At 58.2% G+C, this 22587-nt stretch overlaps 1 protein-coding gene across 1 annotated transcript in view; it reads right to left on the reverse strand.

Annotated features, from left to right (window-relative positions):
• Positions 1–21886, reverse strand: part of CFAP20 (cilia and flagella associated protein 20) — a 33302-nt gene extending 11416 nt beyond the window's left edge. Inside the window, exons 1-4 of the mRNA XM_040334724.1 lie at positions 21629–21886; positions 15046–15125; positions 11383–11494; positions 9495–9683 (exon numbers count right to left, since the gene is read on the reverse strand). Of these exons, the coding sequence (XP_040190658.1) occupies positions 9495–9683; positions 11383–11494; positions 15046–15125; positions 21629–21712 (465 nt within the window). The 5' untranslated portion in view covers positions 21713–21886. The remainder of the gene's footprint in view (positions 1–9494; positions 9684–11382; positions 11495–15045; positions 15126–21628) is intronic.
• Positions 21887–22587: the final 701 nt, after the last annotated feature.

The raw sequence follows: 22587 nt of genomic DNA on the forward strand, positions 1-22587 counted from the left end.
TGCCAGTTCATCTCCCCACACACAGAGACGTAGGCCTTCCATGTACGAGAGTGCCAGTTCATCTCTCCACACACAGAGAAGTAGGCCTTCCATGTACGAGAGTGCCAGTTCATCTCCCCACACACAGAGAAGTAGGCCTTCCATGTACGAGAGTGCCAGTTCATCTCCCCACACACAGAGATGTAGGCCTTCCATGTATGAGGAAAAAACCCACGTGAGGTAGACTTCCGTGCAGGCAGCACGGTAGAGACCACCGAGCCCAATAGGCCTTGGTCCTTAAGCCCCTGGCTCTCAACAGCCACGCCGCTAAAGCCGGTGGCTGTGAAACAGGGTGGAAGATCGGACCCTGTAACAGAAAATCAATTCCCAGGGGAAGACGCTAGGGGGCGTCTGCCAGCAGACGCACCTGGTCCGCGTACCAGAAGCGACGCAGCCAATCTGGGGCAATCAGGACCGATAGAATCCCTACAGCTTCCACTCTGCGCAGCAGGCGAGGAAGAAGCTTCCGAGGACGGAAGGTGTAAAGTAGGCGACAGCGACCCCAAGGAGCCACCAACCCGCCTGACGCGTCCGCCCACGGGTCCTTAAACCTGGCCACGAACCGTGGCACCTACCGATAGAGACGGGACGCTAGAAGGTCCACGTCCGGAGTGCCCCACTTTCGGCACAGACCCCGAAACACCTGCGGGTGGAGAGACCACTCTCCTTGGCCCAGTGCAGTGCGACTTAGGTAGTCGGCTAGCCAATTCCGTATTCCCGGAATGTACCCGGCCGATAGAGCCGGAACGGACCCTTCGGCCCACCGAAAGGATGCGCGCGACCCCCGTCGCTGCAACAGAACTCCGTGTGCCTCCCTGATGATCAACCTACGCCACGGACGTGGTGTTATCGGACAGGATCCTGACCGGTCGGCCCTGTAGATCCAGGGACCACCTGGCAAGGCAAAGCTTGATTGCTCGGAGCTCCAGAACGTTGATCAGTAGGCAGGACTCCACCTGAGTCCAGTGCCCCTGGGCTGACTGGGTGCCCCAAGCGCCCTTCCCCAACCGCAGAGGCTGGCATCCGTCGTGACCAGTGTCCAGTGGCCTGCAGAAAAATGACTTTCCGGCCCGAAGCACCGGAAACGCCAGCCACCACACCAGGGGAGACATGATCAGATGACTCAACTGAATCTGGTAATCCAGAGATGACGGAAGCTAGTCCCATCGTGACAGCAGTTCCCTCCGTAGTACCCTGGCGTGGAATTGGGCATACGGAACCGCCTCGAAAGAGGCTACCAACTGACCCAGAACCTTCCTGCAGAATCGCAGAGATGACCGCTTCTGGGTCGGCAACTGCTGCACAGCAGATAGCAGAGTCTGAAGTTTTTCCGCTAGGAGAAAAACACTCCCGCCCCGGAGGAATCCAGGACCAGTCTCAGGTATCCCTGAGACGGAATCAACCCTGATTTCAGGACAATCCAGAAACCAGCCGAACACTCGGAGAGCCTGACACGTGATAGACACGGCTCCACCAATGCAGAGCTCGAAGAAGCTCGTAGGAGAATGTCGTCCAGACATCCCATGATAACAAACCCCCGCTGTCACAGCCGGGCCAGTATCGGTACGAGCACCTTGGTGAAAACCCGCCGAATGGGAAGGACACCATTGAAAATGGCCCCCCCGACCGCAAAGCACAGAATCTCCGGTGGTTTGAGGATATGCAGGTACACGTTCATGACATCCAAGGATGCCAGAAAAACCTGACAAAACAAAACGAGGGACTTGAGGCCCAGGATCGACCGGGCCCCATCCTCCATGGGGACACAAACAGAATGGAGTAAAACCCCGAGACCGTTCCAACGAGGGAACTGGCACAATCACTCCCCTGACCAGAAGATCCTGGACAGCCCCTGACGGAGTCAACCGGCGAACCGGAGGAGGCCAGAAGCCGGAGGGAAAAAACCTGTTTGGCAGACAAGAGAGAAACTCAATCTTGTACCCCAAGGAAAACACTTCGCAATGTGAAGCCAGTCTCCCACCGAGACACGGGCGGGAGCAGACCTTCAGGCGGAAGCAGGTATGTCCGCAGACTTGTTAGGCATGCGGTATCCGGTGCGCTGCTACCCCGCAGCGGGGATTCAAGCACCATGTAGACCTACCCCCACCGCACAGGGCGAGTGAAAAAACGCTCGGAGGTAGGCAAGGAGGGTCCTTGCACAGGGCGAGGTCCCTAGCCCTTCCCAAACCGTGGGAACAGCATGCGCTTACCACCCGTGGCATCCTCAATGATGCCATTCAGGGAAGACCCAAAAGGACCGTTCACCCTTAACGGCCATCACCAAGGCCACCTTAGAGGTCCTTCTTCCAGCTCCTGCAGCAGGAGCTTCGCCCTTTTAGTCGGGGCCCCACCACCGTGAATAGGGAGCGGGCCACGGCCTCCACTCTCCTATCAGCGGGATCCTGAAATGCAGGAGCCCCTTCCACAGGCAATGTGGTGGCCTTGCGCAGTCTGGACACAGGGGGGTCCACTGGCGGAGGAGAGACTTAATTTTTTTTTTAAAGCCCCCCCCAAGGGGGTAACGGGTTGCAATGTTTTTTGACAAACTTTTTGCGGTGCATCCCATTCCTTGTATAACATATAGTCCAAATAAGGAACACAAGGAAACACTTCAGCGATGCGTGGTAGTCTGCTGGTACTGACACGGAGGTGTCTCCGCCACATCCTCAATTTTTAGAGCCTCACGCACCGCAGAAACAAGAGCTCCAACAAATTCTTGCCAGCAACTGACTGCAGCAGAGTCATCCTCACTATCCATAAGGGTTAAACCCGCAGCCTCTGACATAACAGAACTAGAAAAAAAACAGCGATTCTGTGTCATCCCCAGAAGCAGGCTCAGGGAGGGGGCGCTTTTTTACCCCCCATCCGGACACCAGCTGCTTCAAACCTGGCCAGAAACCCAGGACAGCCAACATAACAGATGTGGCAGGGGAAGGGGCATTAAGGGTTAACTCAGGCATAGCTTGAGAGGGAGACCTGGCTCAGGTTCCATAGTGTCAGCGCTGAGTCACCCACCCTGCAAGGCAGGACAAAAAAAAACCCCCCACTGGTCACCTCCTTGCTGCCATTGCAGAGCATGGGGGCCCCCGGTATTCACCACCCCACCCAGCTGCAGAGGGAGCTGAAAAACCTCAGGTGTGCTCTGATGTGCTGGCTGTGATGTGTCTGTCACCTCATGGAAGATTCACAGCGTTTCACAGCACTAAAAACTGGTAGAAGAGACCAGAGGCTGTGCTGAGTCATCTCAGAAAAGAATCACAGCGTTACCAAGGAGATTTCCAAGATGGCCACCATCTGAGGTAAAAATTACCTCATAGAACACAGCAGCACTGGCTGTGCTTTGTCACCTCAGGGAAGAATCACAGCGTTACCAAGGAGATTTCCAAGATGGCCACTGTCTGAGGTAAAAATCAACTCATAGAACACAGCAGCACACAGCAGCACCCCCCAGAGTAACAACACAGTCCCCCAACAACACACGGGCCCCGGTGGTAACAAAGAAAACCCAGGAGGCCCCCCTTCACAGCCACTACCCAGTCAGGGGAAGGAGGGAGAGGAAGGGGAGAGAGGAAAGCAGGGCGGACCCTCAGTCGACCTCCCCAGGGAAACCACCAGCCAGACTACTTACCTGAGTAAGGGGCCACTACTTACCTGTCCTGCGACTACCCGGCTGGAGGTATCCCAGACAGAACCAACGTCCGTAAACGGCATGGCTGTCGGCCAGACACACTGTGACAAGGCCATAGAGACCGGTCATATGTGTGCCCTAGAACAAAATGTTCCCCGGCCGCCCCTGGAGCAATGGGGCCTGTCGTGGACGTCCCAAAGCTGAGCTGAGGGCCGGCACACGCTCGAAGGCCGAACATGGGGGGACTACAAGGGTCGAGGACCCAGCCTGTCACCCAGTCGGCTGTTGATAGAAGAATCGCAGGATTCAAAAATGCAGGAACAAAATAATAAAAAAAGCGAGAAAAATCGCAAGAAAAAAATCTCCAGAGTCCAGGAACTCCAGAGAGAGCCTGACTCTCCTGTCGTTAGGCAGAAAACAAACTGAGGCTGCTAGAGCAGGGTGTGGGTTATGCCTGGGGGAGCCACGCCCCCTGGGAGGAGCGGCATGAAGGAAAGTTTTTAACACCTTAAGTGCTGTAGAATTCTGCCTAAATCTCCTGGTAGGAAGAAGCATAACCCTAAGGTCAATGAAGGCTGTGTCCGTCTATGAACGAAAGAGAAAACCTGACAGTATCGGAATCCCTGTGTCCCCCCCAATGGATGAGAGACAGGACAGAGCTAATGAGTGCGAGAGGGGGCGGAGCGTGAGGGGGCGGAGCGTGAGAGGGGGCGGAGCGTGAGAGGGGGCGGAGCGTGAGGGGGGGCGGAGTGTGAGAGGGGCGGCGGAGCGTGAGAGGGGGGGGTGGAGCGTGAGAGGGGGGGGTGGAGTGCGAGAGGGGGCGGAGCGTGAGAGGGGGGAGCATGAGAGGGGGCGGAGCGTGAGGGGGCGGAGCGTGAGAGGGGGGCGGAGCGTGAGAGGGGGCGGAGCGTGAGAGGGGGGGCGGAGCGTGAGGGGGGGGCGGAGCGTGAGAGGGGGGGCGGAGCGTGTATATAGAAGTGTGTGGGTGGAGAATGATGAGATGTACATTCCATGTTAGTGTGCAAAGATTTCCCAGTGCTGAACACACAAACTACTTCACCCGGGAGGACAGTATTGCGGACGCACACACCCACACAGGAGGACAGTATTGCGGACGCACACACACGGGAGGACAGTATTATGGACGCACACACCCACACGGGAGGACAGTATTGCGGACGCGCGCACACAGGAGGACAGTAGTGCGGACGCACACACGGGAGGACAGCATTGCGGACGCACACACACGGGAGGACAGCATTGCGGACGCACACACACACGAGGGGGACAGCATTGCGGACGCACACACACGGGAGGACAGTATTGCGGACGCACACACCCGGGAGGACAGTATTGCGGACGCACACACACACAGGAGGACAGCATTGCGGACGCACACACACACGGGAGGACAGCATTGCGGACGCACACACACACGGGAGGACAGCATTGCGGACGCACACACACGGGAGGACAGCATTGCTGACGCACACACACGGGAGGACAGCATTGCGGACGCACACACACACAGGAGGACAGCAATGCGGACGCACACACACACGGGAGGACAGCATTGCGGACGCACACACACACACGGGAGGACAGCATTGCGGACGCACACACACGGGAGGACAGCATTGCTGACGCACACACACGGGAGGACAGCATTGCGGACGCACACACACGGGAGGACAGTATTGCGGACGCACACACACACGGGAGGACAGCATTGCGGACGCACACACACACACGGGAGGACAGCATTGCGGACGCACACACACGGGAGGACAGCATTGCGGACGCACACACACACGGGAGGACAGCATTGCGGACGCACACACACACGGGAGGACAGCATTGCGGACGCACACACACGGGAGGACAGCATTGCTGACGCACACACACGGGAGGACAGCATTGCGGACGCACACACACACACGGGAGGACAGCATTGCGGACGCACACACACACACGGGAGGACAGCATTGCGGACGCACACACACACGGGAGGACAGTATTGCGGACGCACACACACGGGAGGACAGCATTGCGGACGCACACACGCGAGGACAGCATTGCGGACGCACACGCGAGGACAGCATTGCGGACGCACACGCGAGGACAGCATTGCGGACGCACACACACGGGAGGACAGCATTGCGGACGCACACACACGGGAGGACAGCATTGCGGACGCACACACACGGGAGGACAGCATTGCGGACGCACACACACGGGAGGACAGCATTGCGGACGCACACACGCGAGGACAGCATTGCGGACGCACACGCGAGGACAGCATTGCGGACGCACACGCGAGGACAGCATTGCGGACGCACACACGGGAGGACAGCATTGCGGACGCACACACGGGAGGACAGCATTGCGGACGCACACACCCACACGGGAGGACAGTATTGCGGACGCACACACACACACGGGAGGACAGTATTGCGGACGCACGCACCCACACGGGAGGACAGTATTGCGGACGCACACACACAGGAGGACAGTATTGCGGACGCACACACACGGGAGGACAGTATTGCGGACGCACACACCCACACGGGAGGACAGTATTGCGGACGCACGCACACACCCACACGGGAGGACAGTATTGCGGACGCACACACACGGGAGGACAGTATTGCGGACGCACACACACGGGAGGATAGCATTGCGGACGCACACACACACACGGGGGGGACAGCATTGCGGACGCACACACACGGGAGGACAGTATTGCGGAAGCACACACACGGGAGGATAGCATTGCGGACGCACACACGGGAGGACAGCGTTGCGGACGCACACACGCGAGGACAGCATTGCGGACGCACACGCGAGGACAGCATTGCGGACGCACACGCGAGGACAGCATTGCGGACGCACACACACGGGAGGACAGCATTGCGGACGCACACACACGGGAGGACAGCATTGCGGACGCACACACACGGGAGGACAGCATTGCGGACGCACACACGCGAGGACAGCATTGCGGACGCACACGCGAGGACAGCATTGCGGACGCACACGCGAGGACAGCATTGCGGACGCACACGCGAGGACAGCATTGCGGACGCACACACACGGGAGGACAGCATTGCGGACGCACACACACGGGAGGACAGCATTGCGGACGCACACACGCGAGGACAGCATTGCGGACGCACACGCGAGGACAGCATTGCGGACGCACACGCGAGGACAGCATTGCGGACGCACACGCGAGGACAGCATTGCGGACGCACACACGGGAGGACAGCATTGCGGACGCACACACGGGAGCACAGTATTGCGGACGCACCCACACGGGAGGACAGTATTGCGGACGCACACACACACACGGGAGGACAGTATTGCGGACGCACGCACCCACACGGGAGGACAGTATTGCGGACGCACACACGCGGGAGGACAGTATTGCGGACGCACACACACACACACGGGAGGACAGTATTGCGGACGCACGCACCCACACGGGAGGACAGTATTGCGGACGCACACACACGGGAGGACAGTATTGCGGACGCACACACACGGGAGGATAGCATTGCGGACGCACACACACACACGGGGGGGACAGCATTGCGGGCGCACACACGGGAGGACAGTATTGCGGACGCACACACGGGAGGACAGCATTGCGGACGCACACACGGGAGGACAGCATTGCGGACGCACACACACACGGGAAGACAGCATTGCGGACGCACACACACGGGAGGACAGCATTGCGGACGCACACACACGCGAGGATAGCATTGCGGACGCACACACACGGGGGGGACAGCATTGCGGACGCACACACGGGAGGACAGTATTGCGGACGCACACACACGGGAGGACAGCATTGCGGACGCACACACACACGGGAGGACAGCATTGCGGACGCACACACACGGGAGGACAGCATTGCGGACGCACACACACGCGAGGACAGCATTGCGGACGCACACACACGCGAGGACAGCATTGCGGACGCACACACACGCGAGGATAGCATTGCGGACGCACACACGCGGGAGGACAGCATTGCGGACGCACACACACGGGAGGACAGCATTGCGGACGCACACACACGCGAGGACAGCATTGCGGACGCACACACACGGGAGGATAGCATTGCGGACGCACACACACGGGAGGACAGTATTGCGGACGCTCACACACACACACACGGGGGGGACAGCATTGCGGACGCACACACGGGAGGACAGTATTGCGGACGCACACACACACGGGAGGACAGTATTGCGGACGCACACACACACGGGAGGACAGCATTGCGGACGCACACACACACGGGGGGGGGAAAGCATTGCGGACGCACACACACGGGAGGACAGCATTGCGGACGCACACACACGCGAGGACAGCATTGCGGACGCACACGCAAGGACAGCATTGCGGACGCACACACACGCGAGGACAGCATTGCGGACGCACACACACGCGAGGACAGCATTGCGGACGCACACACACGCGAGGACAGCATTGCGGACGCACACACACGCGAGGACAGTATTGCGGACGCACACACACACACGGGAGGACAGCATTGCGGACGCACACACACGGGGGGACAGCATTGCGGACGCACACACACACGGGAGGACAGTATTGCGGACGCACACACAGGGGGACAGCATTGCGGACGCACACACACGGGAGGACAGCATTGCGGACGCACACACACACACAGGAGGACAGTATTGCGGACGCACACACACAGGAGGACAGTATTGCGGACGCACACACACCCACACACAGGAGGACAGTATTGCGGACGCACACACAGGGGGACAGCATTGCGGACGCACACACACACACAGGAGGACAGTATTGCGGACGCACACACAGGGGGACAGCATTGCGGACGCACACACGCGGGGGGACAGCATTGCGGACGCACACGCGGGGGGACAGCATTGCGGACGCACACACACGGGAGGACAGCATTGCGGACGCACACACACGGGAGGACAGCATTGCGGACGCACACACACGGGGGGGACAGCATTGCGGACGCACACACACCCGGGAGGACAGCATTGCGGACGCACACACACCCGGGAGGACAGCATTGCGGACGCACACACACCCGGGAGGACAGCATTGCGGACGCACACACCCGGGAGGACAGCATTGCGGACGCACACACCCGGGAGGACAGTATTGCGGACGCACACACCCGGGAGGACAGCATTGCGGACGCACACACCCGGGAGGACAGCATTGCGGACGCACACACACGGGAGGACAGCGTTGCGGACGCACACACCCGGGAGGACAGCATTGCGGACGCACACACCCGGGAGGACAGCATTGCGGACGCACACACGCGGGAGGACAGTATTGCGGACGCACACACCCGGGGGGACAGCATTGCGGACGCACACACACGGGAGGACAGCATTGCGGACGCACACACCCGGGGGGACAGCATTGCGGACGCACACACCCGGGGGGACAGCATTGCGGACGCACACACACGGGAGGACAGCATTGCAGACGCACATACCCGGGAGGACAGTATTGCGGACGCACACACCCGGGGGGACAGCATTGCGGACGCACACACACGGGAGGACAGCATTGCAGACGCACATACCCGGGAGGACAGTATTGCGGACGCACACACCCGGGGGGACAGCATTGCGGACGCACACACCCGGGGGGACAGCATTGCGGACGCACACACACGGGAGGACAGCATTGCAGACGCACATACCCGGGAGGACAGTATTGCGGACGCACACACCCGGGGGGACAGCATTGCGGACGCACACACACGGGAGGACAGCATTGCGGACGCACATACCTGCACGCGGAGTGTCTCTATGTAATTGGTCCCGTACGCCCGGCGGGTGAAGTCGGAGAGGTTGAACTGTATTTGGTTCCAGCCGTCGTCGAGTCTCATTGGCATCGTACAGATGAACGGCTTGACCCGCGTCGTGCTCTGATAATTACTCGCCCGGAACCTTCTGCGCACATTCTTGTCGTCCAATACCTGGGGGAGAGAGACACCTGGGTCACCATGTCTGCGTCACCCTACAGCGGGAGGGGCAATCTCTTCCCCGCGTCACCCTGCAGCGGGAGGGGCAATCTCTTCCCCGTGTCACCCTACAGCGGGAGGGGCAATCTCTTCCCCGTGTCACCCTACAGCGGGAGGGGCAATCTCTTCCCCGCGTCACCCTACAGTGGGAGGGGCAATCTCTTCCCTGCGTCACCCTACAGCGGGAGGGGCAATCTCTTCCCCGTGTCACCCTACAGCGGGAGGGGCAATCTCTTCCCCGTGTCACCCTACAGCGGGAGGGGCAATCTCTTCCCCGCGTCACCCTACAGCGGGAGGGGCAATCTCTTCCCCGCGTCACCCTACAGCGGGAGGGGCAATCTCTTCCCCGCGTCACCCTACAGCGGGAGGGGCAATCTCTTCCCCGCGTCACCCTACAGCGGGAGGGGCAATCTCTTCCCCGCGTCACCCTACAGCGGGAGGGGCAATCTCTTCCCCGCGTCACCCTACAGCGGGAGGGGCAATCTCTTCCCCGCGTCACCCTACAGCGGGAGGGGCAATCTCTTCCCCGCGTCACCCTACAGCGGGAGGGGCAATCTCTTCCCCGCGTCACCCTACAGCGGGAGGGGCAATCTCTTCCCCGCGTCACCCTACAGCGGGAGGGGCAATCTCTTCCCCGCGTCACCCTACAGCGGGAGGGGCAATCTCTTCCCCGCGTCACCCTACAGCGGGAGGGGCAATCTCTTCCCTGCGTCACCCTACAGCGGGAGGGGCAATCTCTTCCCCGCGTCACCCTACAGCGGGAGGGGCAATCTCTTCCCCGCGTCACCCTGCAGCGGGAGGGGCAATCTCTTCCCCGCGTCACCCTACAGCGGGAGGGGCAATCTCTTCCCTGCGTCACCCTACAGCGGGAGGGGCAATCTCTTCCCCGTGTCACCCTACAGCGGGAGGGGCAATCTCTTCCCCGTGTCACCCTACAGCGGGAGGGGCAATCTCTTCCCTGTCACCCTACAGCGGGAGGGGCAATCTCTTCCCTGTCACCCTACAGGGGGAGGGGCAATCTCTTCCCCGCGTCACCCTACAGCGGGAGGGGCAATCTCTTCCCTGCGTCACCCTGCAGTGGGAGGGGCAATCTCTTCCCCGCGTCACCCTACAGTGGGAGGGGCAATCTCTTCCCTGCGTCACCCTACAGCGGGAGGGGCAATCTCTTCCCCGTGTCACCCTACAGCGGGAGGGGCAATCTCTTCCCCGTGTCACCCTACAGCGGGAGGGGCAATCTCTTCCCTGTCACCCTACAGCGGGAGGGGCAATCTCTTCCCTGTCACCCTACAGGGGGAGGGGCAATCTCTTCCCTGTGTCACCCTGCAGTGGGAGGGGCAATCTCTTCCCTGCGTCACCCTGCAGTGGGAGGGGCAATCTCTTCCCTGTGTCACCCTGCAGTGGGAGGGGCAATCTCTTCCCTGTGTCACCCTGCAGTGGGAGGGGCAATCTCTTCCCTGCGTCACCCTGCAGTGGGAGGGGCAATCTCTTCCCTGCGTCACCCTGCAGTGGGAGGGGCAATCTCTTCCCTGTGTCACCCTACAGCGGGAGGGGCAATCTCTTCCCTGCGTCACCCTACAGTGGGAGGGGCAATCTCTTCCCTGCGTCACCCTACAGTGGGAGGGGCATAAGTGAATATAAAAGGTGGGAATCTCACCTGCACCTCGAACGTAAAATATTTCTTTAAATTTTTGATGATCATCACTAGGAAGGGGAGTTTGATGCCGAGCGTTTTCTTGGGGTCAGCGGGGCAAGTGATATATGTAGTGCTGAAAGAAGAAAGAGGAGACATAACACTGAGGTGTCACACAGCATCACAACCACCAGAGGGAGCCGTAACATCATATCACTCATCCCATCATCTTCCACAGAGGTCACCCCCCCCCACCAGCTACCGCATGCCCCCTCTACCATCACCAGCCAGGTCCCGCCCGCCCCCATCACCAGCCAGCTACCCCCCGCCCCATCACCAGCCAGCTACCGCCCGCCCCATCACCAGCCAGCTACCGCCCGCCCCCTCACCAGCCAGCTACCGCCCGCCCCATCACCAGCCAGCTACCGCCCGCCCCATCACCAGCCAGCTACCGCCCGCCCCCTCACCAGCCAGCTACCGCCCGCCCCCTCACCAGCCAGCTACCGCCCGCCCCATCACCAGCCAGCTACCGCCCGCCCCATCACCAGCCAGCTACCGCCCGCCCCATCACCAGCCAGCTACCGCCCGCTCCACCAGCCAGCTACCGCCCGCCCCATCACCAGCCAGCTACCGCCCGCCCCATCACCAGCCAGCTACCGCCCGCCCCATCACCAGCCAGCTACCGCCCGCCCCATCACCAGCCAGCTACCCCCCGCCCCATCACCAGCCAGCTACCGCCCGCCCCATCACCAGCCAGCTACCGCCCGCCCCATCACCAGCCAGCTACCGCCCGCCCCCTCACCAGCCAGCTATCCAGCTACCGCCCGCCCCATCACCAGCCAGCTACCGCCCGCCCCATCACCAGCCAGCTACCGCCCGCCCCATCACCAGCCAGCTACCGCCCGCCCCCTCACCAGCCAGCTACCACCCGCCCCCTCCACCAGCCAGCTACCGCCCGCCCCCTCCACCAGCCAGCTACCGCCCGCCCCCTCCACCAGCCAGCTACCGCCCGCCCCCTCCACCAGCCAGCTACCGCCCGCCCCATCACCAGCCAGCTACCGCCCGCCCCCTCACCAGCCAGCTACCACCCGCCCCATCACCAGCCAGCTACCGCCCGCCCCATCACCAGCCAGCTACCACCCGCCCCCTACCCCATCACCAGCCAGCTACCGCCCGCCCCATCACCAGCCAGCTACCGCCCGCCCCATCACCAGCCAGCTACCGCCCGCCCCATCACCAGCCAGCTACCACCCGCCCCATCACCAGCCAGCTACCCCCCGCCCCCTCCACCAGCCAGCTACCCCCCGCCCCATCACCAGCCAGCTACCCCCCGCCCCCCCACCAGCCAGCTACCGCCCGCCCCCTAACCCATCACCAGCCAGCTACCCCCCGCCCCATCACCAGCCAGCTACCGCCCGCCCCATCACCAGCCAGCTACCGCCCGCCCCATCACCAGCCAGCTACCGCACACCCCCTGCCCCAATCACCAGCCAGCTACCCCCCGCCCCATCACCAGCCAGCTACCGCCCGCCCCATCACCAGCCAGCTACCCCCCGCCCCATCACCAGCCAGCTACCGCCCGCCCCATCACCAGCCAGCTACCGCCCGCCCCATCACCAGCCAGCTACCCCCCGCCCCATCACCAGCCAGCTACCCCCCGCCCCATCACCAGCCAGCTACCCCCCGCCCCATCACCAGCCAGCTACCGCCCGCCCCATCACCAGCCAGCTACCGCCCCGCCCCATCACCAGCCAGCTACCCCCCGCCCCATCACCAGCCAGCTACCCCCCGCCCCATCAGCAGCCAGCTACCCCCCGCCCCATCAGCAGCCAGCTACCGCCCGCCCCATCACCAGCCAGCTACCGCCCGCCCCATCACCAGCCAGCTACCGCCCGCCCCATCACCAGCCAGCTACCGCCCGCCCCATCACCAGCCAGCTACCACCCGCCCCATCACCAGCCAGCTACCACCCGCCCCCTCCACCAGCCAGCTACCGCCCGCCCCATCACCAGCCAGCTACCGCCCACCCCCTGCCCCATCACCAGCCAGCTACCCCCCGCCCCATCACCAGCCAGCTACCGCCCGCCCCATCACCAGCCAGCTACCCCCCGCCCCATCACCAGCCAGCTACCGCCCGCCCCATCACCAGCCAGCTACCGCCCGCCCCATCACCAGCCAGCTACCCCCCGCCCCCTCCACCAGCCAGCTACCGCCCGCCCCATCACCAGCCAGCTACCCCCCGCCCCATCACCAGCCAGCTACCGCCCGCCCCATCACCAGCCAGCTACCGCCCGCCCCATCACCAGCCAGCTACCGCCCGCCCCATCACCAGCCAGCTACCCCCCGCCCCATCACCAGCCAGCTACCCCCCGCCCCATCAGCAGCCAGCTACCCCCCGCCCCATCAGCAGCCAGCTACCGCCCGCCCCCCTCACCAGCCAGCTACCGCCCGCCCCCTCCACCAGCCAGCTACCGCCCGCCCCATCACCAGCCAGCTACCGCCCGCCCCATCACCAGCCAGCTACCGCCCGCCCCATCACCAGCCAGCTACCGCCCGCCCCATCACCAGCCAGCTACCGCCCGCCCCCCCACCAGCCAGCTACCGCCCGCCCCATCACCAGCCAGCTACCGCCCGCCCCATCACCAGCCAGCTACCGCCCGCCCCATCACCAGCCAGCTACCGCCCGCCCCATCACCAGCCAGCTACCCCCCGCCCCCCCACCAGCCAGCTACCGCCCGCCCCCTAACCCATCACCAGCCAGCTACCCCCCGCCCCATCACCAGCCAGCTACCCCCCGCCCCATCAGCAGCCAGCTACCCCCCGCCCCATCAGCAGCCAGCTACCGCCCGCCCCCTACCCCATCACCAGCCAGCTACCCCCCCGCCCCATCACCAGCCAGCTACCGCCCGCCCCATCACCAGCCAGCTACCGCCCGCCCCATCACCAGCCAGCTACCGCCCGCCCCATCACCAGCCAGCTACCGCCCGCCCCATCACCAGCCAGCTACCCCCCCGCCCCCCCACCAGCCAGCTACCGCCCGCCCCCTAACCCATCACCAGCCAGCTACCGCCCGCCCCATCACCAGCCAGCTACCGCCCGCCCCATCACCAGCCAGCTACCGCCCGCCCCATCACCAGCCAGCTACCGCCCGCCCCATCACCAGCCAGCTACCGCCCGCCCCTTCACCAGCCAGCTACCGCCCGCCCCATCACCAGCCAGCTACCGCCCGCCCCTTCACCAGCCAGCTACCGCCCGCCCCATCACCAGCCAGCTACCCCCCGCCCCCCCACCAGCCAGCTACCGCCCGCCCCCTAACCCATCACCAGCCAGCTACCGCCCGCCCCATCACCAGCCAGCTACCCCCCCGCCCCATCACCAGCCAGCTACCGCCCGCCCCATCACCAGCCAGCTACCGCCCGCCCCATCACCAGCCAGCTGCCCCCCCACCAGCCAGCTACCGCCCGCCCCATCACCAGCCAGCTACTCCCCCCCCCCCCCACCAGCCAGCTACTGCCCCCCCCCCACCTTCCAGCCAACTACTGCCCCCAGCTAATACCCCCTCCCTCACTAGCCAGCTACCTATCCCCCCTCCCCCACCAGCTACTACCCCCATCACCAGCCAGCTAGCACCCCCCCGCGCTGTGGTGTGTGGCTCCACCTACAGCCATATTGCGGTATGACACTCACCTAACGTTTGTTCCCTCCACCTCCAGGACCAGAGACTGGATGTCATTGTCCGTAATTCTCTTTATGTGTCCATTCCGCACCTGTACAGAGAAAGGAGACAGGTAAGGGGGGGTCCGATAACAGAGGGGGGCCAGAGGACAAATATTCCTCCCACTGACACCAATGATGGGACACTATTCCTCCCACTGACACCAATGATGGGACACTATTCCTCCCACTGACACCAATGATGGGACACTATTCCTCCCACTGACACCAATGATGGGACACTATTCCTCCCACTGACACCAATGATGGGACACTATTCCTCCCACTGACACCAATGATGGGACACTATTCCTCCCACTGACACCAATGATGGGACACTATTCCTCCCACTGACACCAATGATGGGACACTATTCCTCCCACTGACACCAATGATGGGACACTATTCCTCCCACCGACACCAATGATGGGAAACTATTCCTCCCACTGACACCAATGATGGGACACTATTCCTCCCACTGACACCAATGATGGGAAACTATTCCTCCCACCGACACCAATGATGGGACACTATTCCTCCCACTGACACCAATGATGGGACACTATTCCTCCCACTGACACCAATGATGGGAAACTATTCCTCCCACCGACACCAATGATGGGACACTATTCCTCCCACCGACACCAATGATGGGACACTATTCCTCCCACCGACACCAATGATGGGACACTATTCCTCCCACCGACACCAATGATGGGACACTATTCCTCCCACCGACACCAATGATGGGACACTATTCCTCCCACCGACACCAATGATGGGACACTATTCCTCCCACTGACACCAATGATGGGACACTATTCCCCCCACTGATACCAATGATGGGACACTATTCCTCCCACTGACACCAATGATGGGACACTATTCCTCCCACTGACACCAATGATGGGACACTATTCCTCCCACTGATACCAATGATGGGACACAATTCCTCCCACTGACACCAATGATGGGGACACTATTCCTCCTAGTGACACCAATGATGGGGCACTATTCCTCCCACTGACACCAATGATGGGACACTATTCCTCCCACTGATATCAATGATGAGACACTATTCCTCCCACTGACACCAATGATGGGACACTATTCCTCCCACTGACACCAATGATGGGGACACTATTCCTCCCACTGACACCAATGATGGGACACTATTCCTCCCACCGACACCAATGATGGGACACTATTCCTCCCACCGACACCAATGATGGGAAACTGTTCCTCCCACCGACACCAATGATGGGACACTATTCCTCCCACTGACACCAATGATAGGACACTATTCCTCCCACTGACATCAATGATGAGACACTATTCCTCCCACTGACACCAATGATGGGACACTATTCCTCCCACTGACACCAATGATGGGACACTATTCTTCCCACTGACACCAATGATGGGACACTATTCCTCCCACTGACACCAATGATGGGGACACTATTCCTCCTAGTGACACCAATGATGGGGCACTATTCCTCCCACTGACACCAATGATGGGACACTATTCCTCCCACTGACACCAATGATGGGACACTATTCCTCCCACTGACACCAATGATGGGACACTATTCCTCCCACTGACACCAATGATGGGACACTATTCCTCCCACTGACACCAATGATGGGACACTATTCCTCCCACTGACACCAATGATGGGACACTATTCCTCCCACTGACACCAATGATGGGACACTATTCCTCCCACTGACACCAATGATGGGACACTATTCCTCCCACTGACACCAATGATGGGACACTATTCCTCCCACTGACACCAATGATGGGAAACTATTCCTCCCACCGACACCAATGATGGGACACTATTCCTCCCACCGACACCAATGATGGGACACTATTTCTCCCACTGACACCAATGATGGGACACTATTCCTCCCACTGACACCAATGATGGGACACTATTCCTCCCACTGACACCAATGATGGGACACTATTCCCCCCACTGACACCAATGATGGGGACACTATTCCTCCTAGTGACACCAATGATGGGGCACTATTCCTCCCACTGACACCAATGATGGGACACTATTCCTCCCACTGACACCAATGATGGGAAACTGTTCCTCCCACCGACACCAATGATGGGACACTATTCCTCCCACTGACACCAATGATGGGACACTATTCCCCCCACTGACACCAATGATGGGGACACTATTCCTCCTAGTGACACCAATGATGGGGCACTATTCCTCCCACTGACACCAATGATGGGACACTATTCCTCCCACTGATATCAATGATGAGACACTATTCCTCCCACCGACACCAATGATGGGAAACTGTTCCTCCCACCGACACCAATGATGGGAAACTGTTCCTCCCACCGACACCAATGATGGGACACTATTCCTCCCACTGACACCAATGATGGGACACTATTCCTCCCACTGACACCAATGATGGGACACTATTCCTCCCACTGACACCAATAATGGGACACTATTCCTCCCACTGACACCAATGATGGGAAACTATTCCTCCCACCGACACCAATGATGGGACACTATTCCTCCCACTGACACCAATAATGGGACACTATTCCTCCCACTGACACCAATGATGGGGACACTATTCCTCCCACTGACACCAATAATGGGGACACTATTCCTCCCACTGACACCAATAATGGGACACTATTCCTCCCACTGACACCAATGATGGGACACTATTCCTCCCACTGACACCAATGATGGGACACTATTCCTCCTAGTGACACCAATGATGGGGCACTATTCCTCCCACTGACACCAATGATGGGACACTATTCCTCCCACTGATATCAATGATGAGACACTATTCCTCCCACTGACACCAATGATGGGACACTATTCCTCCCACCGACACCAATGATGGGAAACTATTCCTCCCACTGACACCAATGATGGGACACTATTCCTCCCACCGACACCAATGATGGGAAACTATTCCTCCCACCGACACCAATGATGGGACACTATTCCTCCCACCGACACCAATGATGGGACACTATTCCTCCCACCGACACCAATGATGGGACACTATTCCTCCCACTGACACCAATGATGGGACACTATTCCCCCCACTGATACCAATGATGGGACACTATTCCTCCCACTGACACCAATGATGGGACACTATTCCTCCCACTGACACCAATGATGGGACACTATTCCTCCTAGTGACACCAATGATGGGACACTATTCCTCCCACTGACACCAATGATGGGACACTATTCCTCCCACTGACACCAATGATGGGACACTATTCCTCCCACTGACACCAATGATGGGACACTATTCCTCCCACTGACACCAATGATGGGACACTATTCCCCCCACTGACACCAATGATGGGGACACTATTCCTCCTAGTGACACCAATGATGGGGCACTATTCCTCCCACTGACACCAATGATGGGACACTATTCCTCCCACTGATATCAATGATGAGACACTATTCCTCCCACCGACACCAATGATGGGAAACTGTTCCTCCCACCGACACCAATGATGGGACACTATTCCTCCCACTGACACCAATGATGGGACACTATTCCTCCCACTGACACCAATGATGGGAAACTGTTCCTCCCACCGACACCAATGATGGGACACTATTCATCCCACTGACACCAATGATGGGACACTATTCCTCCCACTGACACCAATGATGGGAAACTGTTCCTCCCACCGACACCAATGATGGGACACTATTCCTCCCACTGACACCAATGATGGGACACTATTCCCCCCACTGACACCAATGATGGGGACACTATTCCTCCTAGTGACACCAATGATGGGGCACTATTCCTCCCACTGACACCAATGATGGGACACTATTCCTCCCACTGATATCAATGATGAGACACTATTCCTCCCACCGACACCAATGATGGGAAACTGTTCCTCCCACCGACACCAATGATGGGACACTATTCCTCCCACTGACACCAATGATGGGACACTATTCCTCCCACTGACACCAATGATGGGACACTATTCCTCCCACTGACACCAATAATGGGACACTATTCCTCCCACTGACACCAATGATGGGACACTATTCCCCCCACTGACACCAATGATGGGGACACTATTCCTCCCACTGACACCAATAATGGGGACACTATTCCTCCCACTGACACCAATAATGGGACGCTATTCCTCCCACTGACACCAATGATGGGACACTATTCCTCCCACCGACACCAATGATGGAACACTATTCCTCCCACTGACACCAATGATGGGGACACTATTCCCCCCACTGACACCAATGACGGGACACTATTCCTCCCACTGACACCAATGATGGGACACTATTCCTCCCACTGATACCAATGATGGGACACTATTCCTCCCACTGACACCAATGATGGGACACTATTCCCCCCACTGACACCAATGATGGGTCACTATTCCCCCCACTGACACCAATGATGGGACACTATTCCTCCCACTGACACCAATGATGGGTCACTATTCCCCCCACTGACACCAATGATGGGACACTATTCCTCCCACTGACACCAATGATGGGACACTATTCCCCCCACTGACACCAATGATGGGGACACTATTCCTCCCACTGACACCAATGATGGGGACACTATTCCTCCCACTGACACCAATGATGGGGACACTATTCCTCCCACTGACACCAATGATGGGACACTATTCCCCCCACTGACACCAATGATGGGACACTATTCCCCCCACTGACACCAATGATGGGACACTATTCCTCCCACTGACACCAATGATGGGGACACTATTCCCCCCACTGACACCAATGATGGGACACTATTCCTCCCACTGACACCAATGATGGGACACTATTCCTCCCACTGACACCAATGATGGGGACACTATTCCTCCCACTGACACCAATGACGGGACACTATTCCTCCCACTGACACCAATGATGGGACACTATTCCCCCCACTGACACCAATGATGGGACACTATTCCTCCCACTGACACCAATGATGGGGACACTATTCCTCCCACTGACACCAATGATGGGACACTATTCCTCCCACTGACACCAATGATGGGACACAATAAGGAATGTTGCAGGGGGGGGGGGAGATATATAAAGCAGTGTACACAGGAAGGCAATGTATACATATACACACACATTATAATGTCAAAAGTATTGGGACGCCTGCCTTTACACAAACTTTGGAGTGTCCATGACCACCAGGTATGGAGAGAGGAGTATACAGGAGGAGTATATAGAGAGAGAGGAGTATACAGGAGGAGTATATAGAGAGGAGTATACAGGAGGAGTATATAGAGAGGAGTATACAGGAGGAGTATATAGAGAGAGAGGAGTATACAGGAGGTGTATATAGAGAGAGAGAATACAGGATGAGTATATAGAGAAAGAGAGGAGTATACAGGAGGTGTATAGGGGAGTATACAGGAGGTGTATATATAGAGAGAGGAGTATACAGGAGGTGTATATATAGAGAGAGGAGTATACAGGAGGTGTATATATAGAGAGAGGAGTATACAGGAGTTGTATAGAGGAGTATACAGGAGGTGTATATAAAGAGAGGAGTATACAGGAGGTGTATATGGAGAGGAGTATACAGGAGGTGTATATGGAGAGGAGTATACAGGAGGTGTATATAGAGAGAGGAGTATACAGGAGGAGTATATAGAGATAGGTGTATAGAGAGGAGTATACAGGAGGTGTATGGAGAGGAGTATATAGAGAGGAGTATATGGAGAGGAGTATATAGAGAGGAGTATATAGAGAGGAGTATATAGAGAGGAGTATATATATACAGAGATGTACACAGTCACCTTCTTGTCCCATATCTGGAGAGGAGTATATAGAGAGGAGTATACAGGAGGAGTATATAGAGAGAGGAGTATACAGGAGGTGTATAGAGAGGAGTATACAGGAGGAGTATATAGAGAGAGGAGTATATAGAGATGAGTATATAGAGAGGAGTATACAGGAGGTGTATATAGAAAGGAGTATATAGAGAGGAGTATATATATACAGAGATGTACACAGTCACCTTCTTGTCCCATATCTGGAGAGGAGTATATAGAGAGGAGTATACAGGAGGAGTATATAGAGAGAGGAGTATACAGGAGGTGTATAGAGAGGAGTATACAGGAGGAGTATATAGAGAGAGGAGTATATAGAGATGAGTATACAGGAGGGGTATAGAGAGGAGTATACAGGAGGGGTATACAGGAGGTGTATATAGAAAGGAGTATATAGAGAGGAGTATATATATACAGAGATGTACACAGTCACCTTCTTGTCCCATATCTGGAGAGGAGTATATAGAGAGGAGTATACAGGAGGAGTATATAGAGAGAGGAGTATACAGGAGGTGTATAGAGAGGAGTATACAGGAGGAGTATATAGAGAGAGGAGTATATAGAGATGAGTATACAGGAGGGGTATAGAGAGGAGTATACAGGAGGGGTATACAGGAGGTGTATATAGAAAGGAGTATATAGAGAGGAGTATATATATACAGAGATGTACACAGTCACCTTCTTGTCCCATATCTGGAGAGGTTTGCTCCCTATACTGTACAGGATGGACAGGAAGCCGGACTGGAAGGTGTTCTTGAACATGGCTGTCTCTCTCTGTCTCTCTCTGTCTCTTGCTGTCTCTCTCTCTCTCTCTCTCTCTCTCTCTCTGTCGCTCTGCTCGCCTCTCTTCTCTCCCTGTTGCCACCACACTTCCCTAGGCCTCGGTTGCCGGGGTAACGCCTTTCCCGCCTCGTGCGTCGTCTTGGCAGCAAGCTCCGCCCCTTTCAAGCTTATGTTTAATGGTAAACAGCTCTGTCTCCTGGAGACCCGCCTCAGTGCCAGAATGGGCGGAGCCTCCGATAGCTGGTCCGCCATATTCCTTGTGGGTAATATTCCTTTACTTCACCGCATGCGGCCATATTTACTACTGGCAACTGGAGCTGAGCCCTCAGAGTATCTAGGAGAGCCAGAGAAAACAAACCACCCTGTGTCCTGAAATTATGTCCCCCCATCACAGTGTGTCCTAAAATGATGTCCCTCATCACAGTGTATCCTGAAATTGGGTCCCCCTCACAATGTATCCTGAAATGATGTCCCCCCATCACAGTGTGTCCTAAAATTATGTCCCCCCCATCACAGTGTATCCTAAAATTATGTCCCCCCATCACAGTGTGTCCTAAAATTATGTCCCCCCATCACAGTGTATCCTGAAATTGGGTCCCCTTCACAATGTATCCTGAAATGATGTCCCCCCCATCACAGTGTATCCTGAAATTGGGTCCCCCCTCACAGTGTATCCTGAAATTATGTCCCCCCCATCACAGCGTATCCTGAAAATATGTCCCCCCATCACAGTGTGTCCTGAAATTATGTCCCCCCCATCACAGCGTGTCCTAAAATTGTGTCCCCCCATCACAGTGTGTCCTGAAATTATGTCCCCCCCATCACAGTGTGTCCTGAAATTGGGTCCCCCTCAC

Source organism: Rana temporaria, unplaced genomic scaffold, assembly GCF_905171775.1.
Source record: "Rana temporaria unplaced genomic scaffold, aRanTem1.1, whole genome shotgun sequence".
In the NCBI taxonomy this organism is placed as follows: domain Eukaryota; kingdom Metazoa; phylum Chordata; class Amphibia; order Anura; family Ranidae; genus Rana; species Rana temporaria.